Source organism: Cryptotermes secundus, unplaced genomic scaffold (genome assembly GCF_002891405.2).
Source record: "Cryptotermes secundus unplaced genomic scaffold, Csec_1.0 scaffold161, whole genome shotgun sequence".
NCBI classification, from domain to species: Eukaryota; Metazoa; Arthropoda; class Insecta; order Blattodea; family Kalotermitidae; genus Cryptotermes; species Cryptotermes secundus.
In genome coordinates, this window is record NW_019738350.1 from 222,789 (window position 1) to 247,119 (window position 24,331).

The 24,331-nt window shown below is 43.4% G+C and overlaps 1 protein-coding gene across 1 annotated transcript in view; it reads left to right on the top strand.

Annotated features, from left to right (window-relative positions):
* Positions 1 to 11,503: 11,503 nt before the first annotated feature.
* The window catches only part of LOC111870716 (probable nuclear hormone receptor HR3), a 387,261-nt gene continuing 374,433 nt past the window's right edge, over positions 11,504 to 24,331 (top strand). The window contains exon 1 of the mRNA XM_023863215.2: positions 11,504 to 12,251. Within this exon, the coding sequence (XP_023718983.1) occupies positions 12,233 to 12,251 (19 nt within the window). The 5' untranslated portion in view covers positions 11,504 to 12,232. The remainder of the gene's footprint in view (positions 12,252 to 24,331) is intronic.

The window sequence follows — 24,331 nt, forward strand, 5'->3', positions numbered from 1 at the left end:
AATATCTCAGTTGGTATAGCGACGGGGTACGGGCTAGACAGACAAAGCTCGATTCCCGGCAGGGATATGGGTTTCTTCTCTACTCCACAGCTTCCAGACCGGCCCTGGGTCCCACCCAGCCTCCTATCCAGTGGGTACTCGGGGCTCTTTGCCCGGAGTTAAAGCTGCCGGATCGTGAAGCTGACCACTCAGTTCTATCTAGTGCCGAGTTCAAGAATGGTGGAGCTATACTTCCACTCGCCCACACGCCTTCATGGCGTGGTGCGCTTAATTAATTGGCATTCATTTTAACCGTTTATAAAATTTAATTACTGTACTTAAATGACTTCTTGTCCTTTACTGGAGCTACAACTCTGTGTGGGTCTTGGGCTGCCCCATGGTCTGGAGGTTTCGTAACAGTAATTTTAACCGGGGTGGGGTCGTTATCCACACGCCTAACACCCATCATGGAGGACCAGGAACTACATACACTTTGACCTGTTTGGCATTGGTTGCTCTACCAGACGCTTATGCACCCGCCAGCATAGCTCTCCGGCACTTAAACGACTATATGTTTTAAATTTTACATGTGCAGATACGAGGGAACGCGGTGGCTTAGTTGGCTGAAACCCCATGCTACAAGTTGGAAGGTCACGGGTTCCATTCCAGATGAGGTGACTGGATTCTTCATTTGACCTAATCATTCCAACCGCGCTATGGCCCTGTGGTCGACTCAGCCTCTAACAGAAATGGCTACCAAGAATTTTCCTGTAGGTTAATTTCGGCCGCGCGTAAGACTGACAAGCTTGCTGCCATCTGTGAGCCGATTGTCTGGAAAATATGGGGAGCCTCGGCGTCTCACATCCCTATAGGCCTCCACGGCTTGTTACAGGGATAGCTTTATCCTTTCTTTACCTTTACCTATGTACATATACTCTAACATTTATTTTAATAATTGATCTCTTCTTGAAGAGGGTCATCTTATGACCGAAACATGTCGGGGATGTAATAGTATTTGATCAGAAAAAATAAAGGAAATAAATTGGGCATACTTGGATGATGATTTCATATTTCATTTTAATACAGAAAGCTTATTTATTTATGGCTCAATTAAGCGGCCTCCGTAGTCTAGGGGTAACGTTCCCACCTCGTGACTTAAGGTACGCGGGTTCAAACCCGGCGGAGGTCGTGGAATTTTTAAGGGCGGAAAAATTCAGGGAACAAGTCCTCCGGGAGGGACTTTAAGCCGTGGGTCCCGTGTCGTAGCTTTACGGCACGTAAAAGAACCTCATGTCCCAAGGGGACCACTGAGCCAAATTCAGGACATTTCCCGCCCAACAGTAGTCTCTAACACCTCTGGTAGATGGGGGAAGCATCGAGATACCGCTGAGCCAGTAGAGACCGAACTCGCTGGCTGAGTCGGGACTGATGGCACGCACCAGTACCGGTAGGGAATAGAGACTGGTAGAATATCATAGGGGGACGCACAATGGACCAACAGTTGGTCTAAGTGCATGGGGAAACCCACCCTCTCTAAATTCAATACAATATGGCTCAATTAACGTCACTGTCAGTTACTCAATGTATATATGTCGAAGGGTGGCATGACTAGTGGATATATAAATTGAGAATATTAGGGAAGGAAGTGGTGGTTCCCTTATGTCTGTGCAATTGCTTTTAGGAGCCGAAGGAGAGCATAAACATTTCAAAATATTTGGTTTCGCCTGATATTTGAACCCTAATCTCCCGACGACAAAGCAGCAGTTCTACCCACTCTAATACTACGTTCAGTGACACAGCGTCGTAACCCAGACGATCAGACAATGCGAGTTTCGTCACCATGATAACCTCAGATCTCCTATATCTTCAGTTCCTCAGTGGGAGAGGATTTCTGTGTACTCGCCACGCGTACACGTGTTGCCGTGTCATAACAAGTTGGCGGACCGCCAGTGATAAAGTAGAGTAGGCGACAGTAATATTTACAATACATTAAGTAACTCAATATCCACTTTTTCAGCTAGAATGAAGCCGTGGCCACGGTTAGACCAAAGTCACGGGGCTAGGAGGGCATGGATTTAACGAGGTGAAAAACAGCGACCGTTGCTCTTTTCTGGAATGCAAACATAAGCTTATTCTTGAAGGTACAGTGGCTAATGAACCCAGCATTAGAGACACCTCGTGGAAGTCGGCGTGTGGTAACAGTACACGGATCCAGCTGACCGACGGAACTGCTGTGGCAGTGTGAACGGGCTCGTAAACTTTACTGGAAATACCAGCCACCTTCAGGCACTTCCTGTTTCAACTACAGACTCACGTCTGGTATCAAAACTGTCTTGGATCAATCATATGTAACTATAAATGCGAATCGTGTGCTGTATTTTGTCTGTTCATTTGTTTACATAAGTCTATTTAACCCTATATGTGCCAACTGTCGAAATTTTCGATCACTTACAAAAATTTATAAATCAGACTGCGTGTGACATCTGCTGGTATTTTCTTTGAACTTCATACTCGAAAAACATTAGGAGGAAATATTTCCCTACATTTGAAGACCTTGGGCAGTTTTAAGCCTCTTTCCCTATTTTGAAAATAAACAAAAAAAAAAACAAACAAAAAACAAAGGAGGCTTATGAGCTCACCTTCCTCTATTTCCGCCTCTCCTATCCGTCTGCCTATCCGCCCATCCCTAATTTGTATTGGTAGATCACCTTGCTGTTTGTGTGTCTGTGTAGGGTAAAGTTGTCCCTGTGCTTAACTAATTAAACACTGCGCCATGAAGGCGTATGGGGGAGTGGATGTAGAGGTCCAAATTTTCTTGACTATGTCACTAATTGGAGGTGAGTGGTCAGCTTCACGCCTCTGCCGCTTTACCCCTGGCAAAAGAGTCCCTGATGCCCGTTGGGTAGACCCCAGAGCCGGTCTGGACGGCATGGAGAAGTGAAAATTCTTGAACCTACTGGGACTCGAACTCCGAACCCTCGGTCGTCTTCACATATTTTTATTTTCTTTTTCTATGCTATCCGTGTCGTATCACAGGAAAGCAGGCGATTAGTCTCACCCAGAATTAATTCTTATGTATGTTACAGTGCTTTGGTTTAGCACTGCAGGAATTGAAACTACCGCTTGTGATATTAAAGGCTCTATCAGGAGCTCAGCTGTGTCGCGTGGCACAACGATAATCCGTGAAAAGGAACGAAGCGGTTGTGTCCTAAATCGAGGTAACTTCCCGGCATTTGCCTAGGGGACTGAGAAAACCCACGAAGAGCCTCAGTCATGGTATTCGGTGTCACGGCCGAGGTTTGAACCGAACGCCTCCCTAATAGAAGCCCGGAGCGTTACCTCTAGATGGTCATGTTCTGTACACAACTTTGTTACCCTTCAATTTTTTCGTATGTTATAATTTATTTAGGGGTACGCGGTAGCGTAGTGGTTGAGGAGCTATGCTACAAGCCAGAAGGTCGCGGGTTCAAGTCCCGATGAGGTCATTGGATTTTTTCAGTTGACCTAATCCTTCCAGCCGTACTTGGCCCTGGGGTTTACTCAACCTCTAACTCAGCCTCAGCGGCCGGCCCTTAGGGCTGACAACCCTACAGCCATCTTTGAGCCGATTGTCCAGACAATGTGGGACCCTCAACGTCTCACAACCCTATGGACCTTCACGGCCTGGTACGGGGATAGCTTTACTTACTTTACTTTACTGTAATTTATTTAGTGTTGCCGAGATAGCGCAGTCGGTATAGCGACTTCCTACGGACTGGACAACCAAGATATCGGAGTACGAGTCCCGGTGAGGCAAAGAATTTTCGTTTCTCCATGTCCTCCACACCGGTGTTGAGGATCATTCAACCTCTTACCCAGTTGGTACCAGGGGCTCTTTCCTCGGGGGTAAAGTGACTGGGGCGTGAAGCCGATCACTCACTTCTAAGTAGGTCAACAAAAAGTGGGTATATATATATATATATATATATATATATATACTACTTCATACGTCTTCGTGACGTAGTGCTTACTTAGTTAAGCATAAGGACGTTACCATTTTTGCTTTTTATAATTTATTTTGTTTTATTCTGCTGTAAATCTGTTCATGTAGACTCTTATTATCTAATCCTTTAAAACCCAATAGTAACTACTTTATCATGCTGCCATATGTCGCTTCTGACACCAGTTTTCGCGTGTATGAAGTGACTGTAGACGGGGTTTTGATCGGTAATCGGATATATTTGACACTTTGACATAGTTCTGACTGCATTTCACAGCTTACTGTTACAAACACGCTAATATCCACAGTCATATCTTCACTGCCATTGTTTAGTAGCGGCTTCCAACGGCGGATGTTCCCCTTCCTCTGGGATCTAGAATCGGAATAATCGGAAACACTACACAGTGTCTTTCTCTCAATAACTCTACATTTAACAGTCAAGCAGTAACGATTATAATTCAAGAAAAACCGGTGTTATTCAATGGGTAGGGCTACACAAATGTCGGGCGAAAGACTTCTTTTTGTGTGTTATTTTTCTCCTGACTTCCTTGTAGTAAATCTCTTCGGAGAAACTTGTTTAATTATGTTGTTTCTTGGAACAATCCCATTGCATTGTTCGGCTGCAGAGGTATCGCAGCAGGTTCAGACGTATGATTATAGACACCAACCCTACATACACACAATTTTGTACTGTATTTTCGTTCTTCACATACACATATAACTGACGTCTTTATATTTATATATATATATCTCATTATAAAAGACGAAATTGCTTTCTTGTTTTTTTTTTTAATTTTTGTACTTTAAAATGCTCATGACTATTTTATGTACTCAATTATAGTATCCTGCAATGAAATTTGTATTACAAATCCTAATCAGCATGACGTCATAGACAGCATTTCGATTCTCGATATTGAAACATGGACCTGACTATCGACTATCGATATTTGCCGCAGGCGGGAAGAGGTGTTTGTCTCAGGAAGAAAAATTAGATATATAGCTCTCCCTCTGATCTCAAACATACACATACAAAATTATAATGTGATTCGCGTGGCAGGATTCTAATTGAATGCTATTCCCTTGAACTGTCCCCATCGAATTATATTTTTATATTAAAATCACAATGTTTGGGAATTAAACGTCTGTGTATCCACAGTCCGTCAATAATGCAACAATTGTTTATTCACAATTTAACACTTAACAAGTGTCGGCAATAGACGGCCATCTCCGGGTTACTTAATGCATCCAATCCGTTGCACTGTTCTGATGTGCGCTAAAACCGCGCGTTGTAATCCACTTAAAACAAAATCATCAGTAATCTGTCAAGACGACAGGTCCACAGTCTCTTCCAAAACAATTCCTCCACTTAATGCGATCTAGAGCTTTCTCCTTCAAATGACAGTATCCTCTTCTGTCCCCAAGGTCATCCAGCATCTTCTTACGTCTTCTTCCTCGTCTTCTTGTCACTTCTATCCGCCCCTCTATCTTTCCTTCGATAGCTTCTTTTAGAAGGCAGTTTCTGCGTAAAACATGACCAATCCAATTAGCCTTCCGTTTTCTTATTTCGTGTAGGATATTCCTCTGCTCACTGACTCTAATTAACACTTCTTCATTTCTCACATAATCGGTCCAACTAAAAATAATTAATTAAAATCCATTAAAATTTTCTATTAAAATTTTTCGTAAAATCCTATTCAGCCTCATAAGGGGTATTGTTCACTTGTTTAGAGTTATGTGTTTATTCCAGCAGCCCGTTGTTCTGTAACGTCTGCAATCCGTGATGTGCCCCTTGCTTGTGTGTTCCTCCCTCTGGCAGCGTGTGGTGTTGTCTTCACTAACTAACTCCGTGGCTTTATTCCGCAAGTGAACTATACCGACCGAGCGACCGCCGCTTGTCGGCGAAGTTAATGCCAACTTTAGCCGATAGAGGGTGTCGCGTGGTCAGCGCAACGAATCCTCACGGCCGTTAATTTCGGTAGGAATATGAATAGTATTTTACGGAAACATTTTAATAGAAAATTGTAATGGATTTTAATTAATTATATTTATGTTATTTTCAGTGGACTGAAACGCGCGGTGTTAGCACATATCAGAACAGTGCAACAGTTTGGATGCATTACGTAACCCGAAGATCGCCGTCTATTGCCGAAACTTGTTAAGTGTTAAATTGTAAATAAACAATTGTTGCATTATTGACGGACCGTGGATACACAGACGTTGAATTAAAGATATGCAGCAGGATGCTGAAATACAGAATGTTAGGGAAATTTCCGTTTTCAAGATGACAAGATATGAAGAGATGATACTCTGCTGAGCATCTTGGCAGAACTACTCTCATTGCCAGGGTTTCAGGAGGTAAAGTATTCCCCCAGTCCAAACATATTTTACTGCTTTACCGTCGGTTGGGCCACTATGCTACAAGCCGGAAGGTCGCGGGTTCGAGTCCCGATGAGGTGGATTTTTTTTTACTGATTTTGACTTAATCCTTCCAGCCGAACTATAGCCCTGGGGTCGACTCAGCCTCTAACAGATATCAGTACCAGGAATCTTCCGGGGGGGGGGGGGAACGGGAGGCCGGCGCGTAAGACTGACAACCTCACCGCCATCTGTGAGCCGATTGTCTAGGAAATGTGAGACCCTCAAACCTTTACCGTTATATTAAGGTTTTTGTACGTGGACACCGACAAATTTGGTCAAGCCATGTTATCATCCACACATATTCTTGACAAAATTATAATCGAAATAGAGAAAGAAATCTAACAATTATTAATGCCCAAAATTAAAAGTGTTTAATTAATTATTGTTTTGTCTTGAATACCCTAGGGCGACCACGACTTAAACGTAAGTTTAGCAGGAAATGTTCTGATTGGTTCAACTCTTGGAAAAATGGCTGAAAGAATTATAGTAGCACCCGTACTTTGTGTTTTATATCTCAAAATAAAAGTAATTTATAAGGAGTGCGCATTTATGGCCTTTTGCATCTCATGGACTGGTTATTTCGCTAACCACAACGGTTCGAATTTTTTAATCTTGCTTATAGGATTATCGAATTAGTTTCCCTTTCGCAACTTCTCCTACTTCGACAGTCAAAGGCAACATTTACTAATTAGGTTATCTAGATATCTTCTGAAATTACGAGAACGGGGTGCTCATATACGCAAGTATGCTAGCGNATATACCACCTGCTATAACATTTAAAAGAAGTGAGTATTTTGCCCACAGGTTTTGTATGATTTTGAGAATATGCAGCGATTATTTTCATGAACATCACTAAATAATTCATGTCTATAATGGTGAGGAGGTGTGTTTTCTGTGAGGGAGGAACTGAGATTCTAATACCATTCAGATGTTTCGTCTTAGCACCTGCATTTTCAATACAATGTCGTCAGATTAACAAGGAAGTGAAACATGAGAACATTCTAATAAAATTATGCTTTTTCCACAGAATTGGGCTTCTCCACTTCTCTCATCTCCCTTCCTCAAGGTTATAGCCCTACTTGAACTAACAGCTCAGGGGCAAACACCCTATTTTAAGAGGATTATTTAAATAGGCTGAAATGATAAAAAAATCCAGTAAAATTTGTCCCTATATCTAACTAATTAAGCACTATGTCATGAAGACGTATGGGGGAATGGATGTATAGATCCACCTAGCATAGTCGGTATAGAGATTGGCTATGGGCTGAACGTCCGAGAGGTCGAAGTTCGAGTCCAGGCAGGTTCTAAAAATTTTATTTCTCCAATCGTCCAGACCGGCTATGGGGTTCATCCAACCTTCTATAAAATGGGTACCTGGGGTCACGCCGTAGCGTAGTTGGTTGACGCACTATGCTACAAGCCGGAAGATCGCGGGTTCAAGTCCCGATGTAGTCACTGGTTTTTTTTTCAATTTATCTAATCCTTCCAACCGCCCTATGGCCCTGGGGTCGACTCTACCTCTAACAGAAATGAGTACCAGGAATATTCTTGGCGAGTCAAGGGCGGCCGACACGTGCTTAAATATGATCCATGATGCCAGTTATGTTTATTTTCCCTTGCGAGGAACTTTCTGTAGATCTGCTTCATATACAGTCATTCCTGTTACCTTAACTCAGTTTATAGCTACACCCGAAGGCGTAGAATAACTACGAGTATGTTGTTAGGCACAGTAATCCTGTTTCAGCACTTTCACTTCACTGTTTCCGTGCAAATTCGTCCGCATATTAAAATTCGCACTTCGAAGGCTCTTTGTCCCTTTTTCATTTATTTGATACTATACATTTTGATGTAACTGGTCCTCCTCTTCATCATCAAGTGTATAAGACTGCAGGTGAAAACTGCTGCTTTGTTGTATTTTTCTTTTTACGAGTAACGTAAAATTATAATAAAATATTTTATTTTAAATTATTCGTACTTTTTACATTATCATGACGTGCACATATGTTGTAGGTCTGGTGTATGCAGAGAACAGCTACACACAGCACAAAACGAAGAAACTAACACACAGAATCACGACATATGTGCACAATTAAAGTAACCACGGCATGGTAATCTAAAAAAAAATACGAGTAATTTAATATATAATATTTTATAGCGTTTTAATTATCCGTAAAACGCAAAATACAACAGAGCAGCAGTTTTCATGTACAATCTTATAGACCTGATGGTGGCCAGTTAGACCGAAACTTGTAATGTTAAATTCCGGTCTAGAAGACCGTTGCGCTGACCATGTGTCACACTCTATCCGCAAAATTTGGCACTAACTTCGCCGACAAACGGCGGTCGCTCGGTCGGTATACTTCGCTTGCAGACTACAGGCCACGGAGTTAGTTATGTAGTGTTAAACGAATAGTGAGAAGAGACAGAGCCTTGGAAGTGTGGATTTTAATATAAGCATGAAGCTGCAGAGAGGGTGAAGTGAAAATTATAAAATTGGAATACACAATGCAACAGGGTGCTGCAATACGATACTATAGTTATTCTGATTACCAACCCTCTCCGCAGACCTAGGTACTAGAGTGCCAAGGCTTTTCGGCGGGCAAATGCAGTTGCAGTAAATTGATATAAATATCTGTTTCTATATAAGAATTGCTTCCTTCTGCATCTTGTTTACCATAGTTTTAATTTTTAGAAAACCTGATTAAATTGTGAAGACGGGCGTTTAATCAATGTGGGGTTTCTTTCTTTTTTAATGTTAGTGGGGTGAGACTAAGTCCCTTGTACTGCGGCGACTTCTGGCCTGTTGTACCAGCCCCAGATGATAGGTGAGGGTGATTGTGGAGCATTTGGTGGAATGAAGATTGACAGGGGAAACCGAAGTACTCGGAGAAACCTGCCCCACTGCCACTTTGTCCACCACAAATTCCACTTGATCAAATCCGGGATCGAACCCGGGCCGCCGCGGTGGGAAGCCAGCGACTAACCGCTTGAGCTATGGCGCGGCCCTAGTTTGGGGGTTTGTCGTAAGGCTTTCGAACTTGTTGTAAAGGAAAACATTTTTGCGAAATCCAAAGAAGTGAAAACTGGGTACAACCTGGCAGTGTTCTATGGAAGGCTATGGCTAAAAACGATAGCGGTAAAAAAGCTGAAGCTATCCCTGTAACAAACCGTGGAGGCCCATGCGGTTGTGAGACGTTGAGGCTCTCACACTACCTAGATAATCGGCTCACAAATGGCTGTGAGCCTTACGCACCGGCCGCCCTTTACCCCCAGGAAATTATTTAATTAATTCCTGGTACTCATTTCTACTAGGGGCTGAGTCGACCCCGGGGCCATAGTGCGGCTGGAATGATTAGGTCAATTTGAAAAATCCAATGACCTCATCGGGAATCGAAACTGCGACCTTCCGGCTTGTAGCATAATGCCTCAAGCAACTACGCTACCGCGTGAACCAACATAAGTTATGTAGGTGTGTTTACGCAGGTACACTTGAAGTATGTACGTATCTACAGTAACGGCTTCTGGTGTTCAAAAGCGAGTGTTACGATTTGACACAACTACACGAGTAAATACATTCAAACAGCTGTCAGTTTCGGACAGACGGAACTGTTACTGTGTCGAGACACTTCACAGGACGCTTCAATTGTAGTTTTACAATTCTCAGAGGTATGCTTTTATTAAAAAGACAAAAAAATTTGTTCCTGTGTTTAAGTAATTAAGCACCAGCCCCGGAAGACACTTCAGGGTGGGGGGGGAGTATAGCTGCACCATTCTTAACCTCGGCATTAGATGGGTGATGAGTGTTCAGCTTCACGGCTCGGCCGCTTTATAACCTCCCAGGAAAGAACCCCGGTACCCAAGGGATAAGAGGCTGGGTGGGCCTCAGAGCCCGTCTGGGCGTTGTGGAGAAGATAAAATTTTGCTATGCCGGAAATCGATCCCAGACCGTCCAACCCGTAGCCTGTCGTTATACCGACTGAGCTATCCCGACTCCTTTAATAAGTGGCAAACAGAAACTAAATATATAGAAACATAGTGAAACACAACAAGTTTTGTCTCATGCATCGGGGTTACAGGTTGATGTGACTTCGAGACGTAGCACAACAAATATTCCACTTAAAATGAATTTCTTCCCAGGTACGACGTAACGTGTCTGGAGCGACTTCCGCAGTTGCGCCTGTGATTCTTGCCCGTAGATAATCAGCATTCACCGTTAAAGTTGGTAAGTACACATTATCCTTTCCCGCATACTTTTCTTCAAATTAATTGTACAGCCTTTCATGGTTGTAAAGCTACTTTTGAAACACTCTGTATATATTCATCAGAGGTGTTAAGGAAATGACGCCTGTGTTATGTGACGTTTCCTTTTGACATGGTTGTACATTCCGTTTGTACCTGAGGACATAAACTTCGGTATACGGGAAGACGTCGGCAGCTCGGAAGATGGTGGGGCCATCCTCAGCCTCTGTATCACAGCCGGCTTCAGCTCCGTTCACAGCTGTGCTGTTGTGCCTGTGCGCATGCGCTATAAGAAGTGTCTGTGGGCCAGTCATCGTCACACGAGTTGTTCACTCATACATTGCAGGATATAAACAAACCGTTGCTTTGCCCAGCATAGTTCAATGACCGCGTTGCTATGCGCTTTATATTATTATATGAACACACAGTCTCAAGGCAAAAGCAATGAAGTAGTATTTAAGGTATAGAGTAGGTGTTAGTTCTCATATCGGACCAAGAGATGTCAGCACCTATACATCTATTCTCTTCGCGTACCGTTACAAACAATATATATTTTTTTACTGACGCAAGAATAAGCAATATTATTAGCACGAATTACGCGATAAGTCTTATCAACTCAGCAGAAGATATATTCTTCCTGTATTCGACTATATTGTAGTTAAAGTGTTCATTTCCTTCATTCTGTCTGCACAGAGAGAAAAGTTCAAGAATCAGCTGTACTCTTTTCCTTTATGTTTTGTCTTGTTTAGTTCTTTTCTTAATCGTTGCTTGAAGCCATGCGCCACCTATCTACCAGAAATGTAATGATGACCGAGTAGCCATGCTACCTGCTGTGTGACGGGGTTTTGTGGCGGGAGAAGATTCAGGTATAGCGGAGAAGTACTCAAGTTCAAGGCAGTACACACGTAACGTAACCACTGTCGGTCACTTGGGGGAGTGGAAGACATCCCATTGTTGCCCGGCATTTTAGTGTTGGCCTAGCTCTGGTGCCATGAACACGGGGTCACTCAAGGACAGTCGGTGTCATTATACACAAGGCTAGTTTTAATTGATTATTTAATTATTGTTACATGTATGTAACAATTCAAGTCAAACCCAGTGCAATATAGTATTATTCTTTAAATAAACTGTTGTGTGACATTCAAGTGTGTGATATTTACAGCAATGTTTAAAAGGACTTAATTGAACTGTTTATTATACTTTGTGTTGCGTGGGTGATTTTTATGTTTAATAATTTATTTGACTTCAATCGTGTTTTTCTAACGTTTTATTTCGATGAAGAAACACAGATTTAAGTGAAACAAGAATATAAGAATATTTATACGTTTTCCCAAATGTCATGGTGCTCTTGTAAGGAATGGATTAACATATGTAGTACATCTGTGAGCCCATCTTTAAGATTATTATCAGTGTTAGAAACTAAAAGAAGAGTCATCACTAATAGATAAAAGTGTTATGTTTGGATTTCGAAAGTGGAATACCGGATTTTCGATTATTTTTCTGTGTCAACCAACAAGTGGATGGTGTTTGCTTCATTCTGGATACCAAGACAACGGTCATTACGACAGACTGGGGATAATTTCATGACAGCAAGGAGAGGGATGATTAGCTAGTGATATGCCCAGTACTATCAGAGGTAAGTCATAAAGACTTAAATTTGCATATATCGCAGTGATGTTAGAGTTTGCTTGAAGTCGTAAAAAGGGGCGCAATATTTTTATGGGATATTTTCTATAATTTTAACCTTGAATCCTTAAAGTTCTATACTATTTTCTTAATTTTTAATGCTTCATGTAGCGTTTTTATCCCAAAGATTTAAGGAATACAGTAGGCCGTATTGGCATTACCGTTACATTTTGAACCAATAAAGAAAGTAGCCATTGCACTCTGCACAGAGATTCTTCCCGGTTACGTATTCTTGAAGTGTAAGAAAAGCAAAAAAAAAATAATAATAATACAACGTACTGCAATATAAATGAACTCAGGTACATAACCCAGTCTCCTAGTATGCTACACTACTTGACGTACTGATCTGTTGACATCAGTGTTTTTGTTACTGAACATATATTTAAATAAATGAACAACTTCGCTCTTGTTTTCATTACGTTTCACGTGATATTTTAATCAGATTGAACGATATAGCATTACATGTTAAAATTGACGGTTTGTGCAAGAGTGTTTTAACTGCTTGCAGACCGCGGAAAGGTCTGAGTAGAGCGAGTGTCATTAACCCAGTCTTCCCGTTAGTTTGTACGTATATTTCAACCTCGCGTTCCCGCCACACAGAATGAACACTGTACCTAAAATATATTTGAGGCTCCGTACCGTCAAATAATGACGTAAATCGTTGCGTCACACAATTAGAAAATTACTAAATTGAACATATGATGCAAATCAAAATCGCTGTAACGGAGAATTCGTTGATTAAAAAGGGAATTTCTTCATTAAACTTGCCTGCCCAATGTATGACGCATTGGCAAAGACGCTTTAGACAAGAAAAATCATCTCTCTAATGTCTTTTGCCGTAAATATGGCGATTAGAAAGTTTCTCTTATGTATACTTAATGTCGGTGGTACTGACGGATAATGTATTAAATATCGGACACTGAGATATTAGTACCACAAGTATCCTCTAAATGTGAAATGTAAATCCTAATTAATTGCAATATATTTTAAACGATATTTGAACTTCTCACGACCCCATATATTGAGGCTGCTTTCCTCTGGTACCAATTTCTGGTGGAACCTGCTGCCATTTTGGAAAGAGCAAATTCCTCTGCAACTTTGATCCCATGTCTACGAGACTACACGGCGTTCCGTCCAAGAAAATTCTAATATGTCTGCCTTGCAATATGAACAAATTTTTGTTATATTATAAATTTATCACATTTAAATTTCAAGTGAACTGAAGAGTGATTACACTTTAGGATTTCGGATATGCCTAATTTTTTATTTCGCTATACCAATTACATGACGCAGCATTCCAACATGCCTCACTGTAGTGAAGACAGAAATTGGGTAGGCCTATTAGAAATAGTCGAGTCGTCATAACGGTTAAACGCCTACACAACCGCCCGAGCGCTTGGAGTCGATTGCGTGTCTTGCTTTTAAACAAAAATTCTGAGCTGTATGTCACAAAATATTATTCTTGTTAACATTTAATCTACATTTTTTAGTAGTTCTTCCTTTAATTTTATTCCTAGTGGGGTGGGACTAAGTCCCTTGTACTGCGGCCACTTGTGGCCTATTGTACCAGCCCCAGATGATAAATGAGGGTGATTGTGGAGCAATTGGTGGGAATGAAGATTGGCAGGGGAAACCGAAGTACTCGGAGAAAACCTGTCCCAGCGCCACTTTGTCCATCACAAATCCCACTTGACCAGACCTGGGATCGAACCCGGGCCGCCGCGGTGGGAAGCCAGCGTCTAACCGCGGCCCTAGTTCTTCCCTCACAATTGTCGCTATTGACATGACTGCCGTGTGTAAGTTGTGGCAACTCGCAGAGTATCGTGATAAATACGTGTCAAGGTATCAACGAAGCGAAATTATCGCAACACATACACAGAAGTTACCTATCAACGCCGGACTGGAGATCGAATGAGGAACGGATGAATATGGAATACACATTACTTAATATGATGAGTCTATATTTTTGCAGTAATTTGAAAATATGGGGAAAACACCGGTGGAGTTAATATAGTCCGTGATTTGTTCTTTATTAGAATACTGCGTAACTCTCACGACAAGGAAAGACATACCTTTACGTGGGTTACTGTGACGACGTCATGGTGCGCGCGCATTCGACGTAAAACTAGCGGTACATAGCGGCTCCACTTCCTTGTTCGACATATAGTCTATCAACCAGGAGTGTAGCCTCCCCCTTGCTGCTTGCGCTCCGACTACAGTTGCACATGCTTCATTCGGGTGTAGACGGGTGTGATGGGGGGGGGGAAATGTTGAAGTCGTCTTGTCTTAGAATTCTGTTTTCAACGGCGCGACACTTCGTGTTGATCTTCAGTTTGAACAGGACGTGTCGGATTTATAAAGAAATTTATTTAATTTGAAGAAAATTGTAAATACCACGAGAAAAACTCTTAACAGTATAAGAAAGGGAAATAAGATATATATATATATATAAAGCTATCCCTGTATCAGGTCGTGGAGGCCCATTGAGTTCTGAGACGTCGAGGCTTCTACATTTTGTAAGCAATTGGCTTACAGATGGCGGTGAGGTCAGCCTTACGCTCCGACCACCCTTTACCCTCAAGAGGGTGGTACAGGCTGAGTCGACCTCGGGACCATAATACGGCTGGAATGATTAGGTTAATTGAAAAAATGCATGACCTCATCGGGAATCGAACCACCGACCTTCCGGCTCGTAGCATAGTGCCTCAGCCAACTACGGCCGGACCGCCGCGGTGGGAAGCCAGCAACTAACCGCCTGAGCTACGGCGCGGCCCGCCCCATATATATATATATTTTTTTTTTTACTTATGTCACAAAACATATGTTCTCTGCCCAGATTTTGAAAAGTGGGCGGCATATTTCGACAGATATTTCCCATCTTGAGACCTGCTGAACGCTTCAGTGAACTGTACCCCTTCCACTGTCTAACTGTACTCAGCTTGTGCCAATTATCAACGCTCACATAAATTTATCCGAGCATGCTGGCATAGCGGTAACGCTGTACATTGGCATTCGGAGGGTGCTCGGTTCAAATCTCGGTTCAAACAAACGCTATCCAGAGTGAGATGTTTCATGGCTTTTCTCATCCCTTCCAAGCAAATGCCGGGGTATTGCATCGATTAGGTCACGGTCGTGGGTTCGATTCCCGATGAGGTAATTGGATTTTTCAATTGTCCTAACACTTCCAGCCGCACTATGGCACTGGGGTCGACTCAACTTCCAACAGAAACGAGTACCAGGGATCTCCCGGGAGGTGAAGAGCGGCTGTTGCGTAAGGCTGACATCACCGCCATCTGTGAGCCGATTGTCTAGAAAATGTGGGAGCCTCGGCGTCTCACAAGCGTATGGGCTTTCACGGCCTGTTACAGGGATTACTTTACAGTTTATTGTTCAATCTCACGCAACCGTTGGACGTACAGGCGGCGTCGTTAAATAAACAACCTACGCGTTGTTACTAAGTCAGGAACAACAGGTTTTTCTTTTCTCCAGAAAGTTCAGATGGTTTGTGGGAACCACTAAACCTTATAGTTATTGCATGCCTGGAGCTCTTCCTCCAGGAATTAAGGGGCTGGAGCGTGAGTCTGACCACTCACATTCATCTTGTTCCGAATAGACTGTGGAGCTGTACGTCTCAGTAACTTCATGCTTTTATAGCATCTTTAAAATTTAAAATTTTTGACCGTGATTGAAATTAAGATTACGGACTTCTGGGGTGTGACGCCTTGTAGTTTGGTAGATTGGTACCAGAGCTTTCGGAGAAATCAGCTACGTGTAATCTACTTCTATTCTGAATGTGGAAGCAACATTTTCCTTCGGAATGTTGGTACTTATATATGTGAGCGTCATCATTCCAGAGTAGGCAGCCAAACATATCGCTTCCGAATTCATGTCTGAGTCAGCTAAAAATTTGCTTAATGTGGGATGGAGTCCAGTTGGGTCCATTCGGCACGGCGGCCACTGATTGGCCTATTGTACCTGCCCCGGGTGATATGATGATGGAGAATTTGGTGGAATGAAGATTGGCAAGGGAAACCAAAGTACTCGGAGAAAACCCGCCCCGGCGCCACTTTGTCCACCACAAATCCCACTTGACCAAACCCGGGATCGAACCCGGGCCGCCGCGGTGGGAAGCCAGCGACTAACCGCTTCAGCTATACCGCGGCCCTTTCTGAGTCAGGTAATTGTTTTATTGATCTCCTTAGAGTATTGAATCCGAGTACTTCGGTTTCGGCTGCCAATTTTCACGCCACCGACTCTCCACACTCAGCATCTATCGTCCGGGGCTGGTACAATAGGCGAGTTAGTGGCCGACGTACCAAGTGGACTCAATCTCACCCCAACCCAAGAAATTAACTATTTTTTAATTGCTAGTGGGGTGGGACTAAGTCCCTTGTACTGCGGCCACTTCTGGCCTATTGTAACAGCCCCAGATGATAGGTGAGGGTGATTGTGGAGCAATTGGTGGAATGCAGTTTGGCGGGGGAAACCGAAATACTAGGAGGAAACCTGCCCCAGCGCCACTTTGTCCACCACAAATCCTACTTGATCAGACCCGGGATCGAACCTGGGCTGCCGCGGTGGGAAGCCAACGACTAACCGCTTGAGCGGCCAAGAAACTAGCAAGAATATTCAGGATAGAAGAATAAATCACTTCAAAATCTAATATTTCCTTTCTTTTTTCATTTAATTTTTTATAAAAATCTTGTGGGGACCAGATGTTTAGTTTACCGCTTCTTCCGGCACCTATGCCTATCTACCAAACTACACGGCGTCAGATACCCGAGAAGCATGAATTTAACTGAATCAGTAATTCGTCTTATTCAGCTTTTTCCTCTTCGCAACGTCGAGACCACCAGCTGCCTGTGCAAATGTTACCAGGGAATTTTATCATGCAGGTAAAGCGGCCGGGGCGTGAAGCTGACAACTCACAACCATTTAGTGTCGAGGTCAAGGATGGTGGAGCTGCACCTCCACTCCCCATTCGTCTTCATGGCGTGGTGCTTAATGAATTAAGCACAGGGACAACTCTATAACTTGTAGGAATGAATGCGTAACACAAGCGTGGGATCTGATCCTATCGTGTGTAGGATTCAGTAGGGCTACTGGCGCTGTATGCCAATGCTCCCATAATTCTGACCTTGGCCCGTGGATCTGAAACGGGTCAAGTGTGAGGACATGACTTCCGGATTCAGCAACCCTGACAGACCACTGCATTGAAATCTGCTTTGTACGGTACAGCAACACGTGACGAATCCCTAAATGTATACTTCGTGGTGGAATATCTGTCGAGGTTCTTAGTTGCTTCTATAACGACGCTTTTAACACTGGAACTATAAACCGTCAAATCGTAGGATGACTCATGAACTATAAATAAATTGGAATGAAACGGTTGTCGCCTAACCGAAATACCGTGCCGCAATTTGCCTGGAAGGATTGAAGAAAACCACGAAAAACCTCAGTCGGGCTAACAGGTGTCCTGATCGAGTTTCGAAATTGTACCTTTCGAATACAGGGCAGTCGGTGTAGCGACGGGTTACGGGCTGGAAGGCCGGGGGTTTGTTTCCGTGCAGAGGCAAATTCTTTCTCTTTTTCAGAAGAGTCCAGACCGACTCTGGGGCCCACCCAGCCTCCTGTCCAATGGGTACCGGCGGCTGTTTCCTCCAGGGTAACGCGGCACTTCCATTTAGTCCCGACGCCAAGAATAGTGGAGCTATACCTCCAGTCCCCCATACATCTTTATGGCGTAGTGCTTAATTAATTAAGTACAGAGACAACTTTACCTTTACCTCACGAATAAAAGCCTAGAAAGTTACCACTATACAAATCCGTTTGGTAAGCGCTCGTAACATTTGCATGGTACTGTTACGTAGTATGTGTGTGACTATAGACGGGGTTCGGATTGGTGAATTGATTTGTTTACCACTTACAAGTCGTGACTACAAATAACTATAACAATATCGCTGTTTCCACATTTTTACAATTCATTAGAGCCCACAGTTTAGTGTTCTTGGCCTGTTACTAGACGTTTCCTGGTAACGGCTAAAACAGTGGTTAGTCCTTTGCCTCCGGCTCAAGTACTCTCTTCACAGACTCCCATACAGAACTGACTAAGCTCGGAACCTCGTCTCGCTTATAAAGGTGCCCATACACGTACGAGTCTGGCTTGGCGAGCTTGACACGGGAACCGGGCTTGGATTAATTTCACTACACACGCATGAGCTGACTCCCAACTTTGCTCGTTCATTTCAATATCGAGACTGAGTTCATGGAAGCAAGTTGCAGCAGCGGCGATACTAGAGGAACGCGGTGTGTTCGGGAGAAAAAAGAATGGAAAAGGAGGGAAATGTGGGCTAAGAACTGGTCGTTAAGTAGAGACAGATTTACACATTAAATTCATTGAACTTTATTAGAAATGATAGACCTGAAGACTACAAAAATTACTTCAGAATGTCAGATGAAAACTTTCAGGTACTGTTCGAATTCTCTGTGCATTGCCACAGAACCGGCAATTCGCGGTACTCTTCTAAAAACCGTGTCAAAAACTCCGGGCTTTTTGAATGTTTTGTACCGCCCACACACGTACGAACCAATAGCGAGCCGTCGCCGAGCCGAGTCCCACCGAAGGCCCTGGCGAGCCCCGCCGGACTCGGCCCAGCCCGGCTCGTGGCGACCCACACACGAACGAGTTTGGCTCATTGGAACCCGAGCCGAGTCGGACTCGCCAGGCAGACTCGTACATGTATGGGCCCCTTAACCTCTTGGCACGTCCCACGTACAAACCACAGCTCTTTCAATGTTTTAGTCCAACTTTTACATTATTAAGAATCTGCTGCCTAGCAACGGGGACGCGTTTACCAAACCTTTGCCTAGAAACGGTTCTGGCATATTTGCTTACCTCGCTGCCGTCGCATAGTAACGGCTCTAGACAATACAGTACATAAAAATATGCATTTATTTTTTATTTATTTGCTTCGACCTAGCTGGCTCAGCCGGCATAGCGAAGACTTATACGTGGACAGCAGAGAGATCGGAATTCGATTCCCGACAGAGACAAGAAACTTTTTCTTTCTCAAAACCATCAAGACGGGCTCTGGGGACCCACCCAGCCTTCTATCCAATGGGTACCGGGGGCTCTTTCCCCATGGGTACCGGGGGCTCTTTCCCCAGGAGTAAAGCTGCCGGAGCGTGAAGCTGACCGCTCACCTCCAACTAATATCAAGGTCAAGAAAATGTGGATCTATACGTCTACTCCCACATACGCCTTCATGGCGTAGCGCTTAATTAGTTAAAACGCAGGGACAGCTTTACCTTTTACTCTATGGATAAGAGTCTGAATGGGCCCCAAGGCAGGTCTGGTTGTAATAGAGAAGAGGAAAATATTTTGTCTTTGCCGGGAATCGAACCACGGACATACAGCCTGTAGCCTAGTCGCTATAACGACTGAACTGTCCCGGCCCCTTAGCTTTGAATGGTGAGGTGATTAATGATTGTAATATTGGAAGCTTTCACGGCAGCTAAAGTTAGTAAAACCTTCTCGGGCTATCAGCCATGTCAGCTGGTTAAAAATAACAAAGGCGTTCGCGGGGCCGTCTCTATCCATACATCAGGATGTGATGTCAGGGGCACAGATGGTCCCTGAAACGTCTGTTATTTTTAATCAACTGATATGGCTGGTATCGCCAATGAATGCTAAACTGGAGGAGGTGCGCAAAGGAGCGGTAGTTGCATATTTCAAGAAATTACTCCGCCTTTTGTCTAGAGCGGCGCGGTAGCGCAGTTGGTTGAGACACTACGTTACAAGTTGGAAGATCACGAGTTCTATTCATGATGAGGTAATCGAATTTTTCAATTGACCTAATCTTTCCAGCCACACTGTGGGCCTGGGGTCGTCCCAGCCTCTAACAGAAATGAGTACCAGGAATCTTCGTGGTAGTAAAGGTACGGCTGGCGCATGAGGTTGATAACCTCACCGCCATCTGCGAGTTGATTGTCTAGAAAATGTGGGAGCCTCGAAGTCTCACAACCATATGGGCCTCCACGGTCCGTTACAGGGATAGCTACACCTTTTTTACCTTAATTTCCAAATGTTTAACTTACCACTGAAGAAGGTATTTTATTGCTTCGAAACTCTAAAACTGTGTCTGGAAAAAAATTAAAAATAAACGCACGTTGCGTTGTTTTTTCTGTTTCCAGCCAGTTCTTTTGTTTGGGTGACAAAACCATTTCCAAACATTGGATATGTTCTTTTCTTCATCAGCTTCACTTGTCGCATATTCATCTGAGCTAGCAAATTTCGGAACAGTGTCTATAGTTTCATGATAATCACATATTCCTCTGTCACGCTGTGCTCGCCTGTGTGCGCTTCCTGGATACCAGGTTCACACATCTTCTGTTCTCCAGTGATTCGAACATTCGAGCCGATCACAGTGGCCGCGCGATCCAGAGCATGAACTCTCTTTGTTAGATTTGAGGCTTTCACGGCGGTGACTATGAAGAAAGCAGTCTTCTGGGATTTGGCACCGTGTATATGTGGTGTTAACCGACGTTTCGGAGGAACGTATCGCCTCCATCTTCAGGGTAGAAGAAAAAATATAAGAAATCTGCAAGCGAAGAGACCGTGAGAACCGGTAAAAGCAGACTGTGTGTGTGTGCGCTTGCAGAATTCTTATATTTTTTCTTCTACCCTGAAGATGGAGGCGATACGTTCCTCCGAAACGTCGGTTAACACCACATATACACGGTGCCAAATCCCAGAAGACTGCTTTCTTCATGAACTCTCTTTGCTCTCTCGAATGCTGGGATCGTGGGTTCGAATCCAGCTCAACGCATGGATATCTGTGTGCGTTTATTCTCTTGTTTATGTTGTCCTGTGCGTAGGTAGCAGCCTTGCGACTGGTTGGTCCCTCATCCAAGGCGTCCTACCGACTGTGTACAAGAAATTTATAAGGCGGCTAAGGTAGAACCTTGTATATATGTATATATTGCTTAGCGAAGAGCTGCATATTTCCACCTATATATGACATCATTAGATTGTTACCTTACATGCGACGTACACACTGTACTGTATTGAATTCTGTTTACATGTAAAATTAAAATTAGAGTTAGTAAAGAGAAGTATAAGCGTCTTACTTTCCTAGCGACCACTAATGATTTATTTTGAGGCCCCATCACGTACACAATCAGCAACTCTGTGCCTTGAATGATTTGCTGACTGAGGCAGCCATTCACTGAATGTGGTCGGAATGTCTGCGGGTTACATGTAAAGAAAATATCAGCGGCAGGCAGCAGTTCCTTCTTATTCTACTAAACGCCGAAGAAACCTTCGCGCGGTACACACGTTGCCTCTCTTAAAAAATGTAACCTGTAACTGGCTGTGAAGGCCAGTAGGGTTGTGAGACATCGAGACTGCCACATTTTGTAGACAATCGGCTCGCAGATGGCGGTAAGGTCGTCAGCCTTACGCGTCGGCAGCCCATTACCCCCAGGAAGGTTCCTGGTACTCATTTCTGTTAGAGACTGAGTCGACCCCAGGGTCATAGTGCGGCTGGGAGGATTAGGTCAATTGAAAAATCCAATGACCTCGATGGGAATTGAACCCGTGACCTTCCGGCTTGTATCATAGTGCCTCAACCAACTACGCTACCGCGTGCTCCATTATTATTATTATTATTATTATTATTATTATTATTATTATTTCTTGGGGTGGGGTGAGACTGAATCAACTTGGTACGTCGGCCACTACTTTGCTTGCAAGACGATCTCATATGCGTCTTTTTATTTTTTTTTAATAAGGAAAGTAGGCTAATTAGAGTGAAATCCAACACATTTGCCTTTTACGATGTTTGTCATCTGCAGCTATATTCTTCACAGAACCTGTATTAGATCTTACTGACTTCCTCAAACTTCCCATAGATAAAAACGGGAAAAATTAATGTAAATATGTTCCTGTGCTTAACTAATTAAGCACTTTGCCATGAAGATATATAGGGATGTGAATATGTAGTTCCACGCTTCCTAACCTCGATACTAATTGGAGGTGAGTGGTCAGCTCCACACCCCGGCCGCTTTACCCCCTGTGACCCCCCCTCCACCGGTATCCATTGGAAAGGAAGTTGGGTCGACTCCAGAGTCGGTCTCGTCTACGCGGAGAAGAAACAATTCTTGACTGTACCGGGACTCGAACTCCGACCCCTCATTCATCCAGCCCATAGCCAGTCGCTTTATCGACTGCACTATCCAAACTGCAGTCTGCTTTTACCGGTTCTCACGGTCTCTTCGCTTGCGGATTTCTTATATTTTTTCCTTCTACCCTGAAGATGGAGGCGATACGTTCCTCCGAAACGTCGGTTAACACCACATATACACGGTGCCAAATCCCAGAAGACTGCTTTCTTCTTACTTTCATTTGTCTGAGAAAACATATTCTAAAGGCTTATTGGAGATTGCGTACCTTCTTCGCGAGATTCGAGGTTTTCATGCCAGTGGTTGGGGATATGACTGTCACGATACCAGATGACACGGCATTGCATCCCAAAATGCATTAATCGTCAGAGCAGAAAGTGTTACGTGGCATATGAGGTTCTCCTAGAGGTCAATGGGGATTAGTGTCTTCTGAGATGTGACACCACGCATTCTGGTAGATCAGCTACCTCTCCACTTCTTGCCTGTTGCTTGCTTACCTTATTCTATCCTGAGGATGGAGGCAATATGTTCCTCCGAAACGTCGCCGAACCTCTACCATACTGTACAGCCACATTCCGTTAAGATTTTACAAATAGACCTACAGCTCTAATCTCAATCGTTTTAGATAGGAGATGAAAGACAGTAGATTCTTAATGGAATAGTAGTAACAATTATTCGCAAAAATTCATTCTGAATGAACATTTCAACATTAACTACAAATATTATGTTTCTGGACGTTATCCATCGTCCTAATACCGTCCTGATTATACTCGTATTTCAAAACAGAACATTTCTGAGTCTGGATTCTCTCTCCTTTTTCAGGTAAAACATATTCAGTTGAGTTCCAATCGATAGAGGTACTCCCTCTCTCCCGACCAGACTCCGAAACGTCATGTCTGTGTCCAGGAACATAATATTCACACTAACGTACCATCGTCACAAACTTCTAGATCTGATTTCTAGATTCACTAACTGCATGGAGCTAAGCTTTCTAGAAAAGCCGTCAGTTGTGCAGCTACTCAAGAACTTTTCCAATTTTTTTGGAAGCCGAAGGTTCATTACCGTGTACACAAGAGCCCACAACTAGTCCATATTTTGAGCCAGATCAATCCAGTCCATACAACTCCATCCTCTCCTCTAAGATATTATTCTCTCACCTACGTCTTGGTCTCCCTAGTGGGCTCTTTCCTTCTGGCTTCCCTACCAAATTCCTATATGCATTGTTCTTCTCCCCAATGCATACTATGTGCCCTGCTCATCTCATCATCCTTGTCTTGATCATGTGGCGAAGAGTATGATGTATGAAGCTCCTCATAATATTTATTCAAAATATATTAAAGTGACCGAATATAACGATATACATGGAACAGTCAGTACATTGTGAACCACGCTTTTGCTCGTCCAAGTACCTGCCTTGCCTTTGTTTCGGTGTATTCCGTGGACATGCGGTCACAGAGGGCTCGAAGTTGAGCCCGAATATAATGGTCCCACAAGGGATTCGAAATTCTAGGACAATAAGCCTACAGGTAAAGCAATTTCATTAAACTTGTGACACTTGTTACAAGCAGGATCATCGGCTAACCCCGATTTGTATAGGCGTCCTTCTAGTGAGAGTCCCCTCACAGACTTTAACTGGTTTCCATTGAGTCGCGATAAGTCCTCAGTCTTCTTTAGCAAGAAGAAGCTCCTCTCTGCATACCTCTTGACCGCTTATGGACTTCAATTTATCTTCTACTCTTCCAGGCCTCCTGACAGCTCAGTCAGAAATGCCACAGGCAGATTCTGTTCCTATTGTCCATCTGAAACATCTATGAGTGTACGTCATACTTAAAGTAGCCAACCTTACGG